Consider the following 22,091-nt stretch of genomic DNA (forward strand, 5'->3'; position numbering starts at 1 on the left):
CGCCGTGCTCGTTGAGAATAGGGAGGAGGGATCGATTGTTATTCCCCCTTCGATTGTTCTTCTTCCATCGATCGACCAATTCCGCCGTTCAATCGCGTGCTCGTCGGATAATTCGAGCTCGTTGGATAGTTCTGCGCATCTTCTTATTGTTTTTCCTGTGATCATCTTCAGTTTCTGAGAGCAATCTGCGAGGATGATTCCTCCAGTCGGGGATCGTCAAGCTCTATTCGGCGCCGAAGCAGTCTTCTCTGGCCGCCTTTCGATCAGCAGGAAGAGAATCCACCAGGCGACGACGCAATTCGAGCGTCGTGGCTGCGATCCAGAGCGACCGTCCCAGGCCTGTGTCACAAGTGCAGAAGTCTAGCGCGGTGATCTCGCCCGAGGCCGTGTCGATTAATCCAGGCCAAGCGATCGAGGCTCGGGCGGTGATCACCATCAGGCAGAAGATCAAGGACAGGATTTTTCAGAAGCTGGCTGAACAGGCAGACGCCATCGTCCACGGGATCGGCCGGGGAATCAGGATTCAGCTCGTCAGCGTGGACGTTGATCCCGGTGAGTTTATATCCAGAGTCGTTATCAGTTTAAATTGACGAATAAATACTTGAGTTTATATCCTATCTTTTCCCGTTATTTTTAATTCGAGAAGACTAGAGAGTCTATACATTTGATTAAATCCGACACTTGATGAAGTGTGTTCATTAGGGACTAAATGATAGCCGATGATCTACAATAATACGTATTATTGGTAGGAGCTTTGCGTCAAAAATAAGTTCAGCGTCAATGAGCTCCGATTTTGACATAATTCTGCTCGTCTTTCATCTAACGGAGTGTAACTCTGGATCAGAAACTGGTTTGGGGAGGAGGAGCAAAGAGGCCGCGGTCATGGGATTGTTTCAGAGGGAATCTGAGAAGCCCTACCACGTTGACTTCACCGCCAGTTTCTCTGTGCCCGCTGATTTTGGTCTTCCGGGGGCCATCCTCGTCGCCAATGCGCATTCCAAGGAGGTGTTCTTGTCGGAGATCGTCATCCACGGCTTCGGCGACGGGCCCATCTTCTTCCCCGCCCACACGTTTATTCAACCCCAGACTCTTGTTCCAAACAAGAGAATAATCTTCAGCAGCCAGGTCAGGATAACGTCCTTTTTTTCTTGCAAAAAAAATTCTCCCTAGTTTATGATCATAATTATAAGTACACCAGTTTTCTATACGTATATAGACGATCATATTATCCGAGAGGATAGAGTGGACGTGAGTGCGTAAAAAACAATCGCACATTGATCAACAAAATTCAAAAAGAGCGATTGGGTTGCAACCTTTTTCCTGATGTGGGAAAATCGAAAGATGATATAGAGATCAAAGTCTGTCTGGGGGGTTATTATTATTATTATTATGATTATTTTCTTGCTGTATGCCGATTTTTCATTTTATGAAAATTCTTGCATTCCAGGAGTACTTGCCCTCTCAGACGCCGGGAGGGCTCAAGGATCTTAGACAAGAAGATTTGGCTAGTCTGCAAGGAAATGGGAAAGGAGAGAGGAAGACACACGAAAGAATCTACGACTATGATGTGTACAACGATCTCGGCGATCCTGAAAAGAGCGAAGATCTCGCCAGGCCGGTGTTAGGAGGCAGCCAAATGCCTTATCCTCGCCGGTGTCGCACTGGACGGCCACCCATGAAGTCTGGTAAGTCAAATTTCCTCAATTAATTCTTTAAAAATCAATTACGACTTGCCCCAAAATTTCATCTATAGATTTATTCCAACCAATCATCTTTGGGGACTCAGTTTGATCTGATCGATCGGATTGGAACCCTGAGTTTCAACAACGGATCAGTTGGGGATAATTAGCTCAAGATCACATCGCCGAACGTCAAAATAAGCTCAAGAAAGATATCTGATACGTCAAAATTCATTCTAAAATGAAAACTTCATAGTCGAAATGCAGTGACCGATATGTTTTGGACATGTTTTTTGATTTTTTTCTAATTTTTTTTTTTCTGATCGGCAGATCCTAGGTACGAGAGCAGTTCGGAGAATTCTACATCGTTGTATGTACCCAGGGACGAGGCCTTTGAGGATATCAAGGACAAGTCCATGTCGGCCTCGTCGCTCAAGTCGGTACTGAACAACCTGATCCCTGTCTTGACCACTGTCCTCTCAAAATCGGACAGAAACTTCACCGCCTTTTCTGAGATTGAAGATCTATACAAGGACGGGATCAGCTTGAATCCTCAGGGAGATGATAATATTCTCTGGCAGTTTCTTGGAAAGATCACGAACATTCATGAACGGCTCAAGTACGACTTACCTCTGACCATTTCAAGTAAGTCGAATCAAGTGCTCCCCCTTTTTTTTTCATTTTCTTGTTGAATTAATTGAAAAGATATCCTGACTTTGGGGTGATGGGGGCTTCAGGGGATCGTTTCTCTTGGCTCAGGGATAGCGAGTTTGCTCGCCAGACTCTAGCGGGGGTCAACCCGGGGAACATTGAGAGATTGAGGGTACGCCTAATTAAATTAATTTGATAATATTTATATAAATAAACGAACGTATATATACAGATATTTTTATATTGCTCAGGAGTTTCCAATTTTGAGCAAGTTGGACCCAGAGGAGTACGGTCCTCCTGAGTCTGCAATTACAAGAGAGATCATTGAGGGGGAGCTGAGCGGCATGACCTTGGAGAAGGTGGGTCTCTATCAGAAATTTCCTATTTTTCATAAAGTGAATCTTAGTTTGCAATGCTTTCATAGTTTCCTTATAGCCCAGTAGCAGAGATACAAGGGTCAAAAAAACAGAAAAATAAAAAGCATTCAAACCCAGTCAAAGAAATGTAGATGATAAGCATCTTCCCTTACTCGCTATCTCTCTCTCTCTCTCTAGGCAATGGAAGAGAAGAGATTGTTCGTGCTGGACTACCATGATATGTTGCTTCCCTTCATCAAGAGGATGAACTCTCAAGAGGGTAGGAAATCCTATGCGTCCAGAACAGTCTTCTTCTACAACTCCAGGGGTGTCCTCCAACCAGTAGCAATCGAGCTCAGCCCGCCGCCAACTTCCTCTGAGCCACAAAACAAAAAAGTCTACACTCGCGGTCATCACGCCACAGAGCAGTGGATCTGGCGCCTCGCCAAGGCCCATGTCTGCTCCAACGATTCAGGGGTTCATCAGCTTGTGAGCCACTGGTAATTTTCCTGACATCACCTTCATCAATACCAACACCATCATCATCATAATCATGATCATAATCATAAACAACCGATAAATATCAGATCATTGCAGATATGGCATTAAGGTTTGATCTTCCTTATTGTTATGGATACGTAACTGCTAATTGTCATATTGATAATCGTCAACATCTAAATTAGCTCATAAGGATAAGATCATTGTGGGCTAAATATTATGTCATTACGGTCTTATCTTTCATGAACATAATAAATATATGATAGCTTATTAGGACCATCATCCTCATCATGATCATCATAATCCTAATCATCACATAAAGACTAGAGCTTTCTTGTTAAATGTCAAAGTGCTAGGTGTTGCATTAAGGTGCGATATTTGTCTTTACAAATAAACAATGGCATTATCATTATTTTCATCATCATAAACAGATCATAAAGATCTGATCAGTGGGGGCTAAGTGTTAGAGTCACAGGCAAGAGATAAATGTATGATATTCTTTGTCATTATAAATTGACTAGGCTATTTCTCGTCGTTAGTATTATTATCATCATCATCATCATCATCATCCTAACCACTTCCTTCCAAAAATCACTAATTTCAGATCATTGTGAGTGTGTTCCTGGTTATGAAAGTCATCAGTTAGAAAACAAAAAAGTATTCCATGGTGGACTGCCTCATGTTCAATCCACGACAATTAATATCATTTTTATGTTTGATCCTCGTTTTTAAAAATAATCTTCAGTTGATAAATCTAGGCCATGGTGTGTGGGCTGCCTCATTATCATCAACATCATTATTATCAAACCCTAATTGTGTTTCTCATTCATCTTCGTTTTCATCACGAAACTTGAAATGTGGGATTTGTTTTCATAAACAATAAAACTGAGGATAGAACTTAATCATCGTAATTAAGACCCATACATTTATTGAGGATATTATTAAAGTTTCACTTTTTATTTTCTTTTTTTCTTTTGATGGTGGGGGCAGGCTGAAGACGCATGCATGCATGGAACCATGTATAATAGCAGCACATCGGCAGCTAAGCATGATGCACCCTGTGTTCAAGCTTCTGCACCCGCACTTGCGGTACACATTGGAAATCAATGCTTTGGCACGCCAGACTCTCATCAACGGCGGTGGAGTCATCGAGAATGGGTTCAGCACTGGAAAATACTCCATGGAGCTTAGCGCTGCAGCGTACGAGAGCCTTTGGCGCTTTGACATGGAGGCTCTCCCAGCAGATCTCCTTCGCAGGTCACATAATAACCTCTCATCATCATCCCCATCATCATCATCATTTCCATCTATTTATCATTGACATCATCATCATCACCATCAAATATTTGTTCACACAACTCTCATTGGCCTCTTCTTTTCATTTCCATTGTCATTATACTTATCTACTTGTCAGTGGTAATATCATTCTTCCTTGTTCAATTTATCATCAATAAAATTTCCCTTTCCATCACCACCGCTGTAATTGACTAGGCATTATCATCGTCATCAAGATCAACACCTTCTCGCCATTGACATCATTAGTGTCACTATTCATCGGCCTCATCATCATCATCATAATTAGTCATCATGATCATCACCATAACCCATGTACCATTATCCTGAAACAGGGGCATGGCTGAGGAGGACCCATCATCCCCACACGGCATAAAACTAGTGATCGAGGACTACCCCTACGCCGCAGATGGCCTCCTCATCTGGTCTGCAATCGAGTCCTATGCTACCGATTACCTCTCCCAATTCTACCCTTCCTCTGCCGCCATTGCTGCTGACGTCGAGCTCCAAGCCTGGTGGGCCGAGCTTCGGAGCAGGGGCCACCCAGAAAAGGCCCATGAACCATGGTGGCCCACCTTATCCTCCCTCGCTGACCTCATCCACATCATCACTACCCTCATATGGACCGCCTCTGGCCTCCACGCGGCAATCAACTTCGGGCAGTACCCCCTCGGCGGTTTCATGCCAAACCGGCCTGCCATGATGAAGAAGCTTATTCCGGAGGAGGGCTCGCAAGAGTTTGACAAAATGGTCAAACATCCGCAAGAAGCATTCCTCCAATCGCTGCCAACTATGCTGGAGGCAACTCGGATCATGTCGGTTCAGGACACGCTGTCCACGCACTCACCAGACGAGGAGTACCTCGGCACAGACCCGGATAGCGGGCCGGGCCTGGTGGCCCAAGCATTAGAGAGGTTTTCCAAAAGGCTAGACGAGGTCGACGAGGTGATTAAGGCGAGAAATAGTGACCCAAAACTGAAGAACAGGACTGGTGCCGGCGTGCCACCGTATGAGCTCCTCATGCGGTCGTCTGGCCCCGGGGCCACTGCGAGGGGCATTCCCAATAGCATCTCCATCTGATGACAATCCTGCTTACATATACATTCCCATTGTTAATTTTATATAATGTATATTTTTTAATTAAAAAGGTGAGCTATAGATACATAAAATAGTTAACTATTTTTCATACTTGTATCTCAGCTGTTGATAATGAGTGAGACTTATTGCTGAGATTCATACCCAGTTCAAGTGTTCTGTTTTTAGGAGATCACTTTCGTGATTAAAAGCCAGAGGTAAGTAAGCACAAAAATATAGGAACTATATTGCAACATATCATTAATGTTTTTGAGGCGGGTTTGTTTTCTTCTAAAGATTTGAACAGATTATTAGCATTACTCTAGTAGAATATCTCTTTTTCATTAAAAGGTAGTGGCATGAACAAAAAATCATTACAAACTATAGAGGTATACTTGATCACTACTGTTGATAATGAGTGGGTATTTTTTCTGATACTCAGACATGTTCATTGTGCCACAATTACATCATATCACTATGTAATTAAAGACTGATATCCACACAATGTGGGAACTAGCCGTTAGAGATGTTGATGATAGGTGTGTGCTCTTACTGAGATTATGACAATCTTTGTGACACTCGTGTAGAATATCACAGTTTGTAGTTAAAATACTGCAATACAAGCATAAAACAATTATGAAATATATTTCTATATATTATGCATTGGCTTCAACAAGACAACTACCACATGAAGATTCTAGAAATGGTGCCGGTAGTGTCTCTACCGTGATCGTTTGATACTGGACCTAGGGTTGAGGATCATTTCATCATCATGTATGTTTCAGCTCCAACATCAAGAAACAACATGTTAGCAGCATGTAATACATTTTGTTTTATTCTGGTGGTGCCTACATGTAGTTATGGGGTATTTATGCTCATACCATGCCTATAGAATCTAACAAATAATAATCTTTTCATATTATAAAATTTTCCGTTTATGAGGAACAAGGAACTTCTAGATTGGTTGGGGGAAGGATGGATTGGCTTGGTCCAATTAGGCTCTTATGTGATATTCCTTTTTTAAATTCAAGAGAATTCTAAAATCAACTTTTTAGACCATAACCTTTCTAATTAAAATTTTGGGATATAAAAAGAAAAAAAGAGGTATAACGATAAATATTGTTAATTTTTTATGTTGAGAGAGTATTTCTGAATTTCAGAATATCACCTTTCTACCTAAATGACTGCGAATTTCAGTAATTATGAAAAATAAGTACATAATGACAAATTTTTGATGTTTGGTGGACAAAAATAAAAAAAGGAAAAAATGAGAGAGAAGAGAAAAAAAGAAAAAAGAATAAACATGGTTTTTGCTTTCTTTTCTCTTTTCTCCTCATCTTGTGACTTCTGTTCATTTATTCTTATGTCTTTGGTGATGGAAATGTGCCTCGTGTTGGGTTGTATGGACTTGATGGAGATGAAACAAATTTGATTCCAGCAGCAGAAGATTAACAATAGAACCCAATCGTCCTCTACAGAACATTTAATCAAATCGCATAGGGGCAGATCGTATCCATGATTTCTTGGTTATTCAAGTGAGACATGTTGAGTTGCTCAAAGGTGCAATCTCTAGATGTATCCACACGATCCCTAGCATGTCGAATCTCATCCTTCATCTTGACAATCCTTATTTATGCTGGAATGTTTTCGTTAAGCTATCCCGGTCACATCAAGAATGAAGAGGCGACAAGGGAAGAAGAAAGAAGGAGAAGACCTTTGAAAGTTATGGCCTGGGTGAATTTTATGCATGGCCTTTCCCTATTTATGCTAAGCAGATATATTTCATAAAAACCACACTTTAAGTATATCTTCCAACGTTCAAAAGACCATTTTTGTGTGACATCAAAAAATCAAATAAATGTTAAAATATTAGAAATATAATAGACATATGAGAAATAAATTTCAGAAATTTTTAGGGATCAGAATAATAATAAGTAATGCTATATAATTAAATAATTATACATATGATAAGGGGTTAAGGGGGACGATTATGATGGATGAATTCTACTAGGATGAATCGATGTAGATGGATAATCTAGGTAGATGGATATATAAGAATAGATGATGCTGGATGAGAGATAACAAAAAATTAGAACCAAAAAATTTGCTTTTATACCATTTAAGGATAAAATGAGAAATACATAACTTATTTTCCTAATCTTTGTTTTACTGTATTTTATTCATTTTTTTAGAGAAATCCCACTGGTGTCAAGTGAAATTCTCAAATCTTCTTGGAATTTTATTTGAAATACAGGACTTCTATAAATAAATGGTGATTTTGGGATACCAATGGGAGGAAAGGAGAATTCGAAGACATCTCCTAGATAATGTGAAGATACCCAATATACAAGAAGCCCACTCTTAAAGCCCACTAAAACCTCTTTAAGAACCAGGTCAACTGAAGACAATAATTGTAATTAAATCTAATTGTGGAAGAGTTAGGGCACTTCTGTATAATCTCTTCTCCCCTCTCTTTGTATATTATCTTGAATTTATGATCCCAACTTGTTGGGAGCCTCATGTATCAGATTTATTTGACCCATTACTTTTCTATAAGATTTTGTGATGGAGAGTCTAAGTGTGATCACCACTTGGCCCTAGGGGAAGTGACAGCAAGGTTTGTGGTATCCCTTGAATGCTTGAATTAAATTTTCTCAAAATCATTTATTAATTATGGATCACATTACATATTTTGCCTCGATCCTTGTGTGACAAGTTGAAGTTTGGAAACTTATACCATTTTCTAAGAGCTTCAGCTAGTAGATGGTTAAAATAATTAACTGTATGATTGTGAAAATAAAACATTGTCCTTTTGTGCATAGTTAATGGTAGCTGACATCAAGATAACCAACGTCATTAGGAATGCTCCCATAATTTTAGGCCAATCATTCTTACTACAACTAGGGCAAGCACATATTTCTAAAATTTGATAAATGAATTAAAAGCAGCAAACGAAAATGTAGAAATCAATATGTCTAAGCTGATGAAATATCTGGAATTACTTAGTGAGGACATTTGTTTAGTGGATTCCTTAGATGAGGTTGATTATGACATTATGTGTTAATGATCTCATAATTTAAAGATGTGTTTTCTGTTGAAATTGATTTTTGATATCTTGAGTCAAAGGTTGATCCGGAACCAATGCCCACTACATTGAAATATGCATTTTTAGGAGTAAATCATGAGTATCCTGTTATGGTCTCTTCATATTTATCTGTACACTAAAAAATAAATTGCTTCACATGCCTCGAAGGTATACGCATGTAATCAAATGAATTCATGCATCTACATGTGCTTATTTATTTCAAAGGAATTGATATGAAGGCATTTCCATCACTCTCTCTCTCTCCCATTCTCCCACTCTCTCCTGCTCTCTCTCTCTCTCTCTCCCTCTCCCCCCCCCCCCCCCGCTCTCTCTGTTCTGTTCTCTCTATCTCTCTCACACACTCTCTCTCTCCCTCTCTATCTTGTTCTCTCTCCAGCACGCTCTCTCTGTCATTCTCTCTCTCTCTCACGCTTTCTCTCTCCCGTTCTCTCTCTCTCACACACTCTCTTGTTGGACAGTTAATCTTGACATAGTTAATTTAGGAGTTGGTGTTTTTGAATAAGTCACCAAAGAACAAGTCAACATGGTATAGGGTGATGTGGAGGCAGGAGTTGAGCTCAAGGAGAGCAGAAGACTTGGTTTCTTGGAAGACCAAGTACATGGACAGGTGTGTGGCCATGCTGAGTTTAAATCCATAGGCAGTTATGGGGGAGTGCCTATAAATATGTATGTGTTCCATTGTTGTTGTATGCTATGTGCATCAAGGTTCCTTCCTCTCTCGAAGTTTCCTTTCTTCTTGTTTCTCTTTGTGAGATCAAGAGAGTGAGTACTTAACTCTTGTTTCTCTGTGTGAGATCAAGAGAGTGAGAACTTAACTCTTGTTTCTCTGTGTGAGATCAACAGAGTGATAATTTAAATCTTTTTTCCTATGTGTGAGATCAAGAGAGTGAGAATTTAAGTCTCTTTTTCTCTGTGAGATCAAGAGAGTGAATGCCTGTCTTTCCCTTCTCTGTGTGAGTTGCTGAAGTGAGAGAGCTAAGTTCCAACATCTCTTTCATTCTCTCTATCTCTCTCACACACGCTCTCTCTCCTGTTCTCTCTCTCGCACGCTCTCTCTCTCTCCCGTTCTCTCTCTCTCTCTGATGCTAAGACAACTTTCAAAACACATCAAGGCCACTACTAATGCCCCGGCTACATTATAGGCACTAATGAATTCCATTTCCCAATCTTATTTATGCAAGTTTGTACTTGTATTCTTTGATGATATTTTGGTCTACATCAGAATGCTGGAGTAACAAGAAGAGAACCTGCATAGTGTGTTCAAAATTTTGAGTGCGCATCAGTTATGGGTAAATCAAAAGAAATGCCAATTTTTCCAAGACAAGATAGATTATTTGGGGCATTTGATTTCCCCTCAAGGGGTATCGGCGGATTCAGAAAAAATAAGGCCGTTTTGTCAAGCACTACGCCATGAAAGCTAGGCCTTTGATTTTGTTATTGAAAAAGAACGCTTACCGTTGGGATGACCAGGCTAAATAGACATTTGAAGAATTAAAGCGAGCCCTATCTACGACTCCAATCTTGCAGTTACCCGACTTCTCCAAGCCATTCATGATAGAGACAGGTGCGTTTGGGTTTGGCATGGGGGCAGTGTTACTACAAGAATTACATCCTTTCGCATATTTTAGCAAGGCGTTATCAGAAAACGCAAGGTTGAAATCTGCCTAGAGAGAAATGATGGATGTGGTATGGTCTATGCACAAGTGGAGACATTATCTGGTATTCTGAAAATCTCAGTACTTATTTTAACTTAGCTTTTTTATGATGAGAGAGTGTTACTTTTATTGAGAGAGTGTTACCATAACCCATGTACCATTATCCTGAAACAGGGGCATGGCTGAGGAGGACCCATCATCCCCACACGGCATAAAACTAGTGATCGAGGCGACCCCTACCCGCAGATGGCCTCCTCATCTGGTCTGCAATCGAGTCCTACGCCATCGATTACCTCTCCCAATTCTACCCTTCCTCTGCCGTCGTTGCTGCCGACGTCGAGCTCCAAGCCTGGTGGGCCAAGCTTGGAGCAAGGGCCACCAGAAAAGGCCCATGAACCATGGTGGCCCACCTTATCCTCCCTCGCTGACCTCATCCACATCATCACTACCCTCATATGGACCGCCTCTGGCCTCCACGCGGCAATCAACTTCGGGCAGTACCCCCTCGGCGGTTTCATGCCAAACCGGCCTGCCATGATGAAGAAGCTTATTCCGGAGGAGGGCTCGCAAGAGTTTGACAAAATGGTCAAACATCCGCAAGAAGCATTCCTCCAATCGCTGCCAACTATGCTGGAGGCAACTCGGATCATGTCGGTTCAGGACACGCTGTCCACGCACTCACCAGACGAGGAGTACCTCGGCACAGACCCGGATAGCGGGCCGGGCCTGGTGGCCCAAGCATTAGAGAGGTTTTCCAAAAGTCTAGACGAGGTCGACGAGGTGATTAAGGCGAGAAATAGTGACCCAAAACTGAAGAACAGGACTGGAGCCGGCGTGCCACCGTATGAGCTCCTCATGCGGTCGTCTGGCCCCGGGGCCACTGCAAGGGGCATTCCCAATAGCATCTCCATCTGATGACAATCTTGCTTACATGGAAGTGATAACATGTATATTTCCATTAGTATTTTTGTATTGTATAATTTTTTAAAATTAAATGGGTGGGCTTTAGATACATAAAAATGCTGTGAACTATCTCAGTACTTATTTTAACTTAGCTTTTCTTTTATGATGAGAGAGTGTTACTTTTATTGAGATTAAGATACAGTTCAAGTGTCATGTTTCTAGGGCATGCCTTTTGGGATTACAATGTTTTGTTGAGTGAACACAAAAAATAATTAGGATTTTTATTGGTGCAATTCAAAGTATATAAAATGTAAAAATAACCCAATGGACAAATCAATGAATGAACTCTAATTTTGCACTAAAATGATATGAGAGTGATGAAATACCGAGAATGGGAGACAATTACAGTAAAAATTCAGGTTAACAATAATAAATAAATATTCTTATAAATATAATTTATTTGAAGATATATTTTATTTTTATACCTGAAATTAGTAAACAATGAAAGAAAAAACCTGAGACCCAAACTAGTTGTCGGTCCATTTTCCCCACCAATTTGAAGCTTCATAGAAGGTGAGGCATGGGTGCTCCTCTCGTTTTAAAAACTCTCTTTTGCCCCACATTGATTTTTGTGCGAATCAGACTAGTCAACAGTCATGATCCATGTTGACCTGGCCATTCCTTGTTCAGCCATGTACTTGCTAAGTATACATAATATATAACTATAATATAACTGATACATGACTTCAATATCGATATCTAAATAACTGTATGATTTTGCAATTTATATCAGTATGGATATTGATTTTGGATATTGACAGCTAAAAATATAATAGCTGATGGCAATTACCAATTTTCATTTTTTATTAAAATGAATATCGTTTCTGCATTGACTGACATTTAATCCCTATTTATATATTGATATATGAATTGAATGTAAGCATAGGGATAAGAAAACACTACAATCATGTAATGCAAACGTATTCATGGATATTAATAATATCATATGATTTATGAGTTTTATTAGAAATCAGTCTCTTTTGCATATGATGAGATTATGAGTTTTATGAGAAATTATGATATTACTTTACCAATGAAGAGATTTTTTCATCGTATTCCAAATACCTTAATAATGTTAACTTCCACATGAACAAATATCATTGGTTTGATAAATAATGGTGCTTAGCTTCCATCGAAATAAATAAAACCTATCACTGATGAAAATTTCTATGATTTCATAAGAAATATGTGAACATGATAAAATAACTATTTTAAGATATAACGGATACTGATCTTGAATAAGAATCTAGATGGAGCATGTTATGCCAAGAAGAAGAAAGTTTGAAAATGAACTTTAAGGATATCATTAGAGGGGTATAGCCACTCAGCCCACTAACCCTCAACGTTCCTCCAAGAGGGTGGAGGTGGTTAAAATAATTTAACTTTTATAGCCTTAAAACAAATAGGAACAATAAAAAAAATGGTATCCTTAAAGTTAGTAATTAGGAAAAGAGAGAAGGGAAACTTACTAATTAGGACCTATAAATAAAAATTCTTCACCCTTAAATGTCTCTCTTCGACATGTAATTTCCCCAACTCTAGGCTGGTCAGAAGATAAAATACTGTTCTGGGATCCATGTTGATACACTTGGTTAAGGCTTGATTTAATCATTCTTTTTTGTGTCAATCTCATTTCTTCCATGTTTCTTGAACCATACGGAATATTCAGACCATACCATGCATGGTTAATTTATCATGGAACTCTCATTCTTCTTCCCTCAGACCACTTAGAAAGTTATAAAATTATTTGTGGTAGTCCCTCCTTTTTTCTTTAATATCCTCCAAAACTTTTTTATTACCATCATTGCCGCCACCTTCTCCAGCAACACATTCCATTGCATCCCGTAAATTTTCACAGTTGTGTGCCATCATGATTATAAATCTGGATTTTGTTTACCTCAAACAACTGGGTCACCATCCATCTCTAATCTGGTCCATGTACTGCAGGTGGATACACTTTTTCCATGCGCGGAGTGCTACCACCAGGAGTTTCATTAATTTCCTCTTTGGTGCACTTCTGTTGAGATTTATATAGTAATGATAGATTTTTACGTTTTGAATTTTACGTGGAAACGAGAGAAAGCTACTCTAATTTTTTTGGCCAGTCAAACTCTTTTTGTATCATTTGATCTTGTGTTTTGAAGTTAGGTGCTTCTACCCTGTTGCCATTTTCTCTCCTCCATTGCTCCATATGCCAGATTGCAAGTGTGTCCCAGAGTCCTTGGGATGGTCAAAGATTTCTCTGATTTTCCAATATGATTGGAGTGAGTTATGCTTATTTTCCTTGATATGGTTTCTCCTTGACATATTTTTATAAAATAATATAAAATAAAACTCTTTTAAAACATATTTAATGCATGACATGGGGACGGGGCCACATGAACGTGTTTTTTCCTTTCTCAGCCAACCAAGAAGGGTTATCACAGTTTTTGTCTTTGCAATGGCATTTATTAATACTTTAATAAGTGATTTTTTGGAGTAAAAACTTTGCATTCATTACATGATATTTGTTGCAAATAAAACTTACACATTAGCCCCGTACCACATGTCTCTATGCATTAGAAAAAGTTAAAAGTTAGCTTGTGATTGGTGTATTATGGCATCACAATTGGCAATGCCATACTAGCACCTTTTGTAATAATTATAACTGCTAGTGCTTGGAAAAAATCAATTTCTGGTCACCATCTAAGTAACTTGGATGCCAAAACATAGCGAAAGTCCATTTAAGTTCAGATAAAATGCTAACTATTTCTAATAAAACTTTTTTTTACTTATATTTTATCTTTATGGTTGGGTTTCATGATTCTTAAAATGCCATAAATTATTTTATTTAGGATTTTGTGATAAAAATCCATGAAAATAGGTTTTGTGATAAAATTCCATCAAAATAAAAATATCACTTAAAAATATATTTAATTATTGTTAGGTTGATAATATGCTTGCATAATCATATTAATGCATATAAAAATATAAATTCATGGTGTTAAACTAATGGTTAGTGATTCATTAATCCACCACAACTTACCGGGTTAGATGATTCCTTATGACCCCCATCTATATTTCCTCATAAATTTACACTTTTTCCTAATTTTTTTAGTAGATTATTGAGGGTAAAAAAATTTTTAAAATGTCGTTGGAAAATCTGATTTTGGTCATATAATGTATATAATGTTAAAAATATCCTAAATTTTGGTCTTATTAGTTAGTGTGATATTCAATGAAATATCCTATAAATAACAATATATAATCCTACTATGATAGGATGTTCATAGAATGAGGGTTTGTGGGTGGTATATGGAACGATTTGACTAATTGACCTGTGTGAATCATGGATGACGTTCTACATGTCTTAAATCATGGGGCTCAAAATAACAATATCTCAAACATGTTTAAAAGTCCAAAAATGCTATTGTAAGGTCAAGATGAGATAATTTCCTTATTTGCGAGATTGACAGTCTGTATGAAGAGGAAAAGATGAAATATTTTCCAAGGTAAAAGAAATATCAGAAAATAAGTTTTCCAATGATTTGTCTGTACATCATTTCCAACTCAGATGATTTATTAGGCTTTGATAATTCACCGTGACTTTACTCATTCAAGTTCCTTACCAATTGGAGTTTATAGGTTTGTTAAAACTGATGAAGAAAACAGCTAATGAAATTACCAATGAAAATCATTTACCTCCTGATATACACGGTGTAGATTAACACCTTACTTTAGGGTGACTTGACATACCAATAATGTTAAAATTATATGTGATTAATGAATCTATATGTTTGGTATGTTAATAGTTGTATTGATGGTATCAGTAAAAAGATCAGCACGTGGTTCTAAAAACTCATATGAGCAGGGTTATTTGATGTTGGATGATATATTAAAAGTTAGGGGTTTTTTTGAAAAATGATATTACATTTAAAATTATATAAAATCCTAGATTTATGTGAGTGCCCCTTAATTTACTGAATATTTGGAACATATCGATTGACTTTTAAATAAATTTATCAAAAATATGCATAAATATCAAGCCTCCAAATGGATTGAATGGGTGATAGTGCAAAATACATAGAACATTGTTGTATTGGTATTTAAAAATATTACATCTTACCTTTTTTATAAATTCAATTTTAATACTCATGGATTAACACCAGCCACTCCTCTGAATCTGAAACAAAATTATACCCTTGCCCAGGAAGTGGCACTACTTGGCTCTGCAATCCAACTTTCTAAGTTACATCATCAATTTGTACTCTTTGTACTCTTGTCTTAAAAGATGTATTAAATGCTTCCAATGCTGTCTTCCTCACAAACACCTTTAACTTCCCATTTCTTCCTCAGGATGTTAACAGGTCTTTAAAGTTCTTAGGTCTCCAAATATTTGTCCAACAGTCTCCTAGATAGGTCTTCTAGACCTCATTGCTTCAACCTGGAATCTCAGTGCAATAATATATTTCTACACATCTACTAGTTTTCTATTTTCACATTTCAGAATGTTTCTTTATAAACATAGTCGTTCAATTTCAATAAAATATAACTTTCATTGTTGTAGAAATTTGTAGAGAAATAGTCTTAAGAAATATATGTTTCTTTTTTTGACGAAAATATATATATATATATATATATATATATTAATATTGGGGATAGTTCAATGACAGGATTTTCAACAATTATTTAAAGGTCTCAAAATCAGATAAAATTTTGAACTGATACTATAGACAACTTTTACTAAAGATCATCAATTTTCACGGACATATGAAGGTGTAGAAAATACTTTAGAATATTTCTTAAAAAAAACTTAAATTCAGTGTTGTATAATAGCTTCATAAAAATATATAAATTTTATTGATGAATAAAATTGTATATAAAGGTTTTTAAAACCTTTTAGTGAAGTGAAATTTGGAATAAATTTTGATTTGGTATTATACATAAATTTTCACAGTGATATAGATTAAGATTTCTAATGTAGTAAACGTTTACAAATAAACTTCTTAACTGGTACTGTAGAAAATTCCAAACATAAAGATGTAAGGTTATGTACTGTCAAACATTGCATAAAATCTAATGTTTACTACTTTAAAATAAATCTCTAGGTAAAAAGTAAGAGCGTTTAATGGTGTGCAAATATCAGATAAAGATCTAAATTTCAGAAAGACAAATAAAGTTTTCAGTGGTGAGAAGATTCAAAATAAAGATACGAATTAATATTTTAGACAATTTAACAGAACCAGAGTTAAACCTTTTAAAGCTGCCAATATTGCAGATAAAATTCTATATTGTTGCTCTATAATTTTCATCAGAGAGAGAGTTGAACCTTCCCATACTGTGGAAATTGCAGATAAAGATCTAAAGTGATGGTTTCATCAACTTCAGAGAAACAGATTTGAAATTTCTAATTGTCCAAAAACTTTGAGCTAAAGATGTTAACTAATACTTCCGGAATTTTTGTAGAAAAAGTCTTGAATCTTATATTCTTGAAAACAGTGTAGATAAATATATGAATTAATGGTTTAGGAAATTTCATAGAACAATAATTGAAGCTTTTAATATTATGAATCTTTTAAATAAATATCTAAATTAATGCTCTAAATGTTCATTAAAAAGAGCGTTGAAGCTTGCATGCAGTGAAAATTGTAGATAAAGTTCTACGTGGTTGTTCAGACAGTCTCACAGAAACAGATTTGAATTTTTTCATTTGAAAAATATTAAACAAAATATCTTAATTGGCCAATCTGGAATTTTTTTAGATAAAGTATTGAATCTTAGAATATTTAAATAGTGTAGATAAGAATCTAAATTGATGGTTTAGGAAATTTGGCAGAAGCACAATTGAATCTTTTTATATCGAGAAAATTGTAGTTAAGGATCTAAATTGTCGCACTCAAATTTTCATTAGAAAGAGATTCGAAAATTTTCATGCTGTGAAATTGCAGATAAAAGATCCTAAGCGATGGTTCAGACAAGTTCACAGAAATATATTTAATTTGTTAATCATTTTAGAAACTTTCAACAAAATATCTTAATTGATACTTCCGGAATTTATGCATAAAAGACTTGAAGCTTAGAATCATTAAACAGAGTAGATAAAGATCTGAATTGATGGTTTGGGTAATATGGCGTAGGAAGAGCTCAAGATTTTAATGTTGTGAAAATTCTACATAAAGATCTCAAGTATTGCTCTAAATGTGTATTAGGAAGACAGTTAAAGCTTTGAACGTTGTAAAAATTGCAGATAAGAATCTAAAGTGATGGTTCATACAATTTCACAGAAACGATTTGATTTTTTTGTTATCATATGAAACATGTTTACCCAAAGATCATAATTCAGACTTCCTGAATTTTTGAAGAAAAGTTCTTGAAGCATCTAATAGTGTAAATAATTTAGATAATTATCTGAATGGATGATTAAGGCCATTTTGTAAAACTGAACTTAAAGATTTTAATGTTTTGAATACTGTACATAAAGATCTAAATTGTTTCTCTAAGAATTTTATAAGAAAGACAGTTAAAGCGTTTAATGCTGTGAAAAGTGCAGATAAAGATCTGAAGTGATGGTTCAGACATTTTCCCAGAAACATATATGAATTTTTTATCTTCATAAAAACGTTCAACTAAAGAAATTAATTGATGCTTTTGGAATTGGGGCGGAAAAATTCTTTATGCTAATAATGGTGTAAGGAACGTAGAAAAATATCTGAAGTGATTTTTTGGCAATTTTTCAAAAGCTTAGTTGAAGCTTTTAATGCTATGAATATTGTACCTAATTATCCAAATTCTTGCTATAAAAGTTCATTAGCAAGAGTGTTGGAGGTTCTAATGCTGTGAAAACTGCAATAATATAACAAAAATGATGAGTCAGCCAATTCAACTGAAACAGATTTAATTTTTTTTAATTATCTAAATAATGTTAACTAAGAATCTTAATTGATACTTCCCAAATTGGTGCAAAAAAAGTCTTCAAGGTTATAATAGTGTAAATAGATCTGAATTGATGGTTTGGGAAATTTGGAAGGAGCATAATTAAAGCTTTTTATATTGTGAAGAATTCGGTAAAGATATATAATTTTTCTCTAGAAATGTCATTGTAAATTCATTTGAAGCTTTGAATGCTGTGAAAATTCCAGATCAAGATCTAAAGTGATGCTTCAGAAAATTTTGCGAATACAAATTTGAATTGTTTAATCCTGTGAAACATGTTCAAATTAATATCTTAATTGATGCTTTCTGAATTACTAGGTAAAATGTGTTTAATATTATACTTGTGTAATTATTGTGGTAAAAGATCAGAGTTTTTGGTTACGGGAATTTTTCAAAACGTGAGTTGAATATTTTAATGTTATAAATATTTTAGATAAGGATATAATTTTTTGCTCTATAAGTTCATTAGAAAGAGTGTTGAAGGTTGTAATTTCTGTGAAAATTCCAGATAAATATCTGAAGTGATGGTTCAGACAATTTAACTGAAAAAAAATTGAATTTTTAATTTTCCAAAAAAATTTAACTAAATATCTTAATTGATAGTTCTACAATTTTCTTAGAAAAAATCTTGAATCTTATAATAGTCTATTGTATAGATAAATACCTAAATTCATGGTTTGGGAAACTTGGGAAAAGTAGAATTAAAGCTTCTATAGAGTGAAAACTGTAGATCAAGATCTAAACTATTTCTCGATAAATTTCATTGGAAAGAGTATTGAAGGATTTAATGGTGTGAAAGTTGTAGATAAAGATCTAAAGTGAAGGTTCAGACAATTTCACATTAACAGATTTGTATTTATCCAAATTGTTGTTTCCGTATTTTTTGTAGAAATGCCTGGAAACTTATAATAGTGTAAACAGTGTACATACAGATCCGAATTAAGGGTTTAGGCAATTTGGAAAAAGAAGAGTGAAATTTTTAATATTTTAAAAATTTTAGGTAAAGATCTAAATTGTTTCTATAAAAATTCAATTACATAGAGTGTAGAAGCTTTTATTGGCGTGAGAATTCCAGATAGTGATCTAAAATAATTTTTAGACAATTTCACATGAACATATTTTAAGTTCTTGATTGTGTGAAAAACTTTCAATTAAAGATCTTAATTATTGCTTCTGGAATTTGTGTAGAAAAAAGTTCAAATTTATAATAGTGAAAACATTATAGACATAGGTCTGAATGGATGGTTGAGGCAATTTTCAGAAGAAGAGTTTAATCTTTTAATGATGTGAAATTTTCAAAATAAATATCTAAAGTGATGGTTGAGACAGTTTTACAAACGCAAATTTGAAGTTAGTGAAAGTTGCTGAGGAATAACCTAAGCAGGGGTGAATTAGGTTATCCGGCTATATTATCTTTTTCTTTGTCAATTAACATATTATTTGTCTAACTAGGAAATGAGGTAGTGGAAATGGGAGATACTACTATTTTTTTTAGACAGTTTAGGCTAATCCTTAATGTTGTTGAGGATATATGTCCCAAGATGATGATGTGCCCAAACTGTGTTTGTGCCAATGCCTTACAAGCTAATCACTCAGAAAGAGGGCCGAAAAAGGATACCAGAAAAGGGAAAATTCGGTGAAGCTCTATCATCCTCAACCCCCAATGTCTTCCATAGAGCGACGACACTTGACCTACTTCAACTTAGCGCGTGAAGTTTTCTCTACTTTGACCCCAACAGCCTTCACCTTATTGACCAAAAATATCAAACAGGAACACTATATTTCTGTACAATATGTATTTCTCCTTGACAACACTTAGTATATGATTAATCTCCTTAAGTAGTATACAAGACAAGGCGTAATTTCATATATTTCAGCAGGAATATTTTTTCAAGTCAATTTATTTTCAATTTTAGATAAAAATTACTAAATTTAATTATGAATTCCCTACAGAAATACCTTCTGTTTTTTGTCACTCTTTCCTATATTCATCTTCTCCACCATGTTTCTCTTTCAATGGAAATTGTTGATTTGTGTTTGACCTTTTCTGTTTAAAACTAAAATATCTTCTTAATTCCTGCACCAAATGATATGATTGTAACTCATATAGCTTTGAAATATGATTACCAAAAAATGTTATCTCCACCAAATATTCAAAATTGAATTGAATCAATCCCTCGAGGTCTATCTTTCCACGTTCTTAGTCAACCACCCGATTCATCCGCATCCAAGTTCAAACGCTTGAAACTCTTTCAAAGTTCAACCAAAATATGTGATTCCAAACTCAATGGATTTTTATGAATGTTAACAATTAGTTATAAGTTGAAAAAATATCAAAGTCAACCTAAAATTTTAATGAAATGACAAACTTATTGCAAGGGTGGAGGACATGCAAAACCTGGAGCCCAGCTTTCTTTTCTTTGAATCTTGAATCACCATAATAAAAAAAATTATTACAAGTTCTACGGACTTTGGATTGATGTTAACAAGAAATATCATATGTCATGAGTGAATATGGAATAAATAACATTGGCGTTCCCAAGTTCTCACATTCAGTGAATAACTTAGATTTACATTCTTCATATAGTTGTCATGAGTGAATATGGAATAAAATAACATATGCTGATCTGTTCTTTTATGTTATCTAACATCCCTTACGTATTGCTAGTCCCTTAGAAGCACCCATTAGATTCTATTGAGGTCTTCCATTTACCTGTTCGCTAAGAGAACATGTATATCAAGTGCCAAAGTTTTGAATCTCATTTCTATTATGATGTCTCCCCATGTAATACTTAGACACTAATCTTTCTAGAATGTGAGAAATGAACTCCTTTGGTTTGAAAAAAAGCCATTGAGAAAATTTTGATCATTACTTAATATAGCGTACTCCCAATATGGATGAATGAACAAGAGTATGACAGCCATCTAAAAGTAAATGGACATAATTTTGGGTTCCCTAGGTCTTGATTGAATGCTTGGAAACCTTTTGCTGTGCAGCAGAAGATTAAATCAGTTCAAATTTAATCTCTAAAAAATACTTTTATATATATTTGATAAAAGTATAAACATGTACTCGCTCAGTAATTTTTGCTAGTGATGAGAACGGATGGTCTCAACAAAGAACAGTGATTAAGCATTCAATATTCTTAAAATAGTGATTACTGCAGTGATATGAGATATGTATAAAAGACCGAGTTCATTGGAGAGAGAATGTGAGGTGAGATAGTGATTATTAGTAATCTAATTAAGATGATAATAGTAGTTAGTAGATGGTCAAAATTATAATGTAAGAAGATCGAGCAGGTGCAAGAATACAGTAAAGATAATGCTATGAGTGACAGGAGTGAGGTAGAGAAAGAGTTGTACACGGTAAGTGACAAGTAAGTTAACGATAAGATGATGATGGCCAGATGTGATAGTGAAATCCATATAAGCTAACAAAGATGTCGAGAAAGAACAACAAAAGTCAAGGATATTTACTATAGATCTTTATGTTCTGCCAGGATCATGGCGATTTCCGAGTGCAGACAAGCTGACCCTCTTCTTTGTTTCCTTTGCCACACACCCAAGACACCACGAACAGACTTGATGGATCATTCAATCAGCCCACATGAGTAACAAGCAAGTTCAAACGATGAGTTTGACAGGGATCCATGCCTCTATATATAGATCAGAGGGTATGTATGGAAATAAGGGTTAAAGATGAAGCATCCCTGAAAACTTCAACTCAATTCAACCTTTGTATTGTCAGATATCAAAATTTGAAGTCGGAGCAATCCTAATTAGAGCTGGAGGACAAAAACGAATGACACTTTTGAACGGACGGAATGGACTTCCATTCCGTTTTCCGTTCGACGAAATTTTTTTCATCATTTTTGTCATTCATCACCGTTTCATCATCTTC

The 22,091-nt window shown here is 35.9% G+C and overlaps 1 protein-coding gene and 1 pseudogene across 1 annotated transcript; both read left to right on the forward strand.

Moving 5' to 3' along the window:
* The first annotated feature begins 416 nt into the window (after nt 1–416).
* On the forward strand, nt 417–5,663 carry LOC144716338 (lipoxygenase 6, chloroplastic-like). Its single transcript, XM_078591461.1, has 9 exons — nt 417–552; nt 845–1,125; nt 1,448–1,685; nt 2,010–2,324; nt 2,417–2,502; nt 2,582–2,689; nt 2,885–3,186; nt 4,175–4,441; nt 4,813–5,663. The coding sequence occupies exons 2-9, from the start codon at nt 883–885 to the stop codon at nt 5,555–5,557; spliced, it is 2,304 nt and encodes a 767-aa protein (XP_078447587.1). The 5' UTR covers nt 417–552; nt 845–882; the 3' UTR covers nt 5,558–5,663.
* A 4,895-nt stretch (nt 5,664–10,558) lies between these two features.
* Nucleotides 10,559–11,248, forward strand: LOC144716346 (lipoxygenase 1, chloroplastic pseudogene; annotated as a pseudogene).
* Nucleotides 11,249–22,091: the final 10,843 nt, after the last annotated feature.

The sequence above is a fragment of the Wolffia australiana genome, chromosome 20 (genome assembly GCF_029677425.1).
Source record: "Wolffia australiana isolate 7733 chromosome 20, ASM2967742v1".
Lineage (NCBI taxonomy): Eukaryota > Viridiplantae > Streptophyta > Magnoliopsida > Alismatales > Araceae > Wolffia > Wolffia australiana.

Bases quoted from the DNA above. Each gene is read 5' to 3' on its own strand.
- LOC144716338 (XM_078591461.1), top strand. From the start codon at position 883: ATGGGATTGTTTCAGAGGGAATCTGAGAAGCCCTACCACGTTGACTTC. The intron at 1,686-2,009 runs GTAAGTCAAATT...TCTGATCGGCAG, and splicing joins ACGGCCACCCATGAAGTCTG to ATCCTAGGTACGAGAGCAGT. The intron at 4,442-4,812 runs GTCACATAATAA...ATCCTGAAACAG, and splicing joins CCAGCAGATCTCCTTCGCAG to GGGCATGGCTGAGGAGGACC.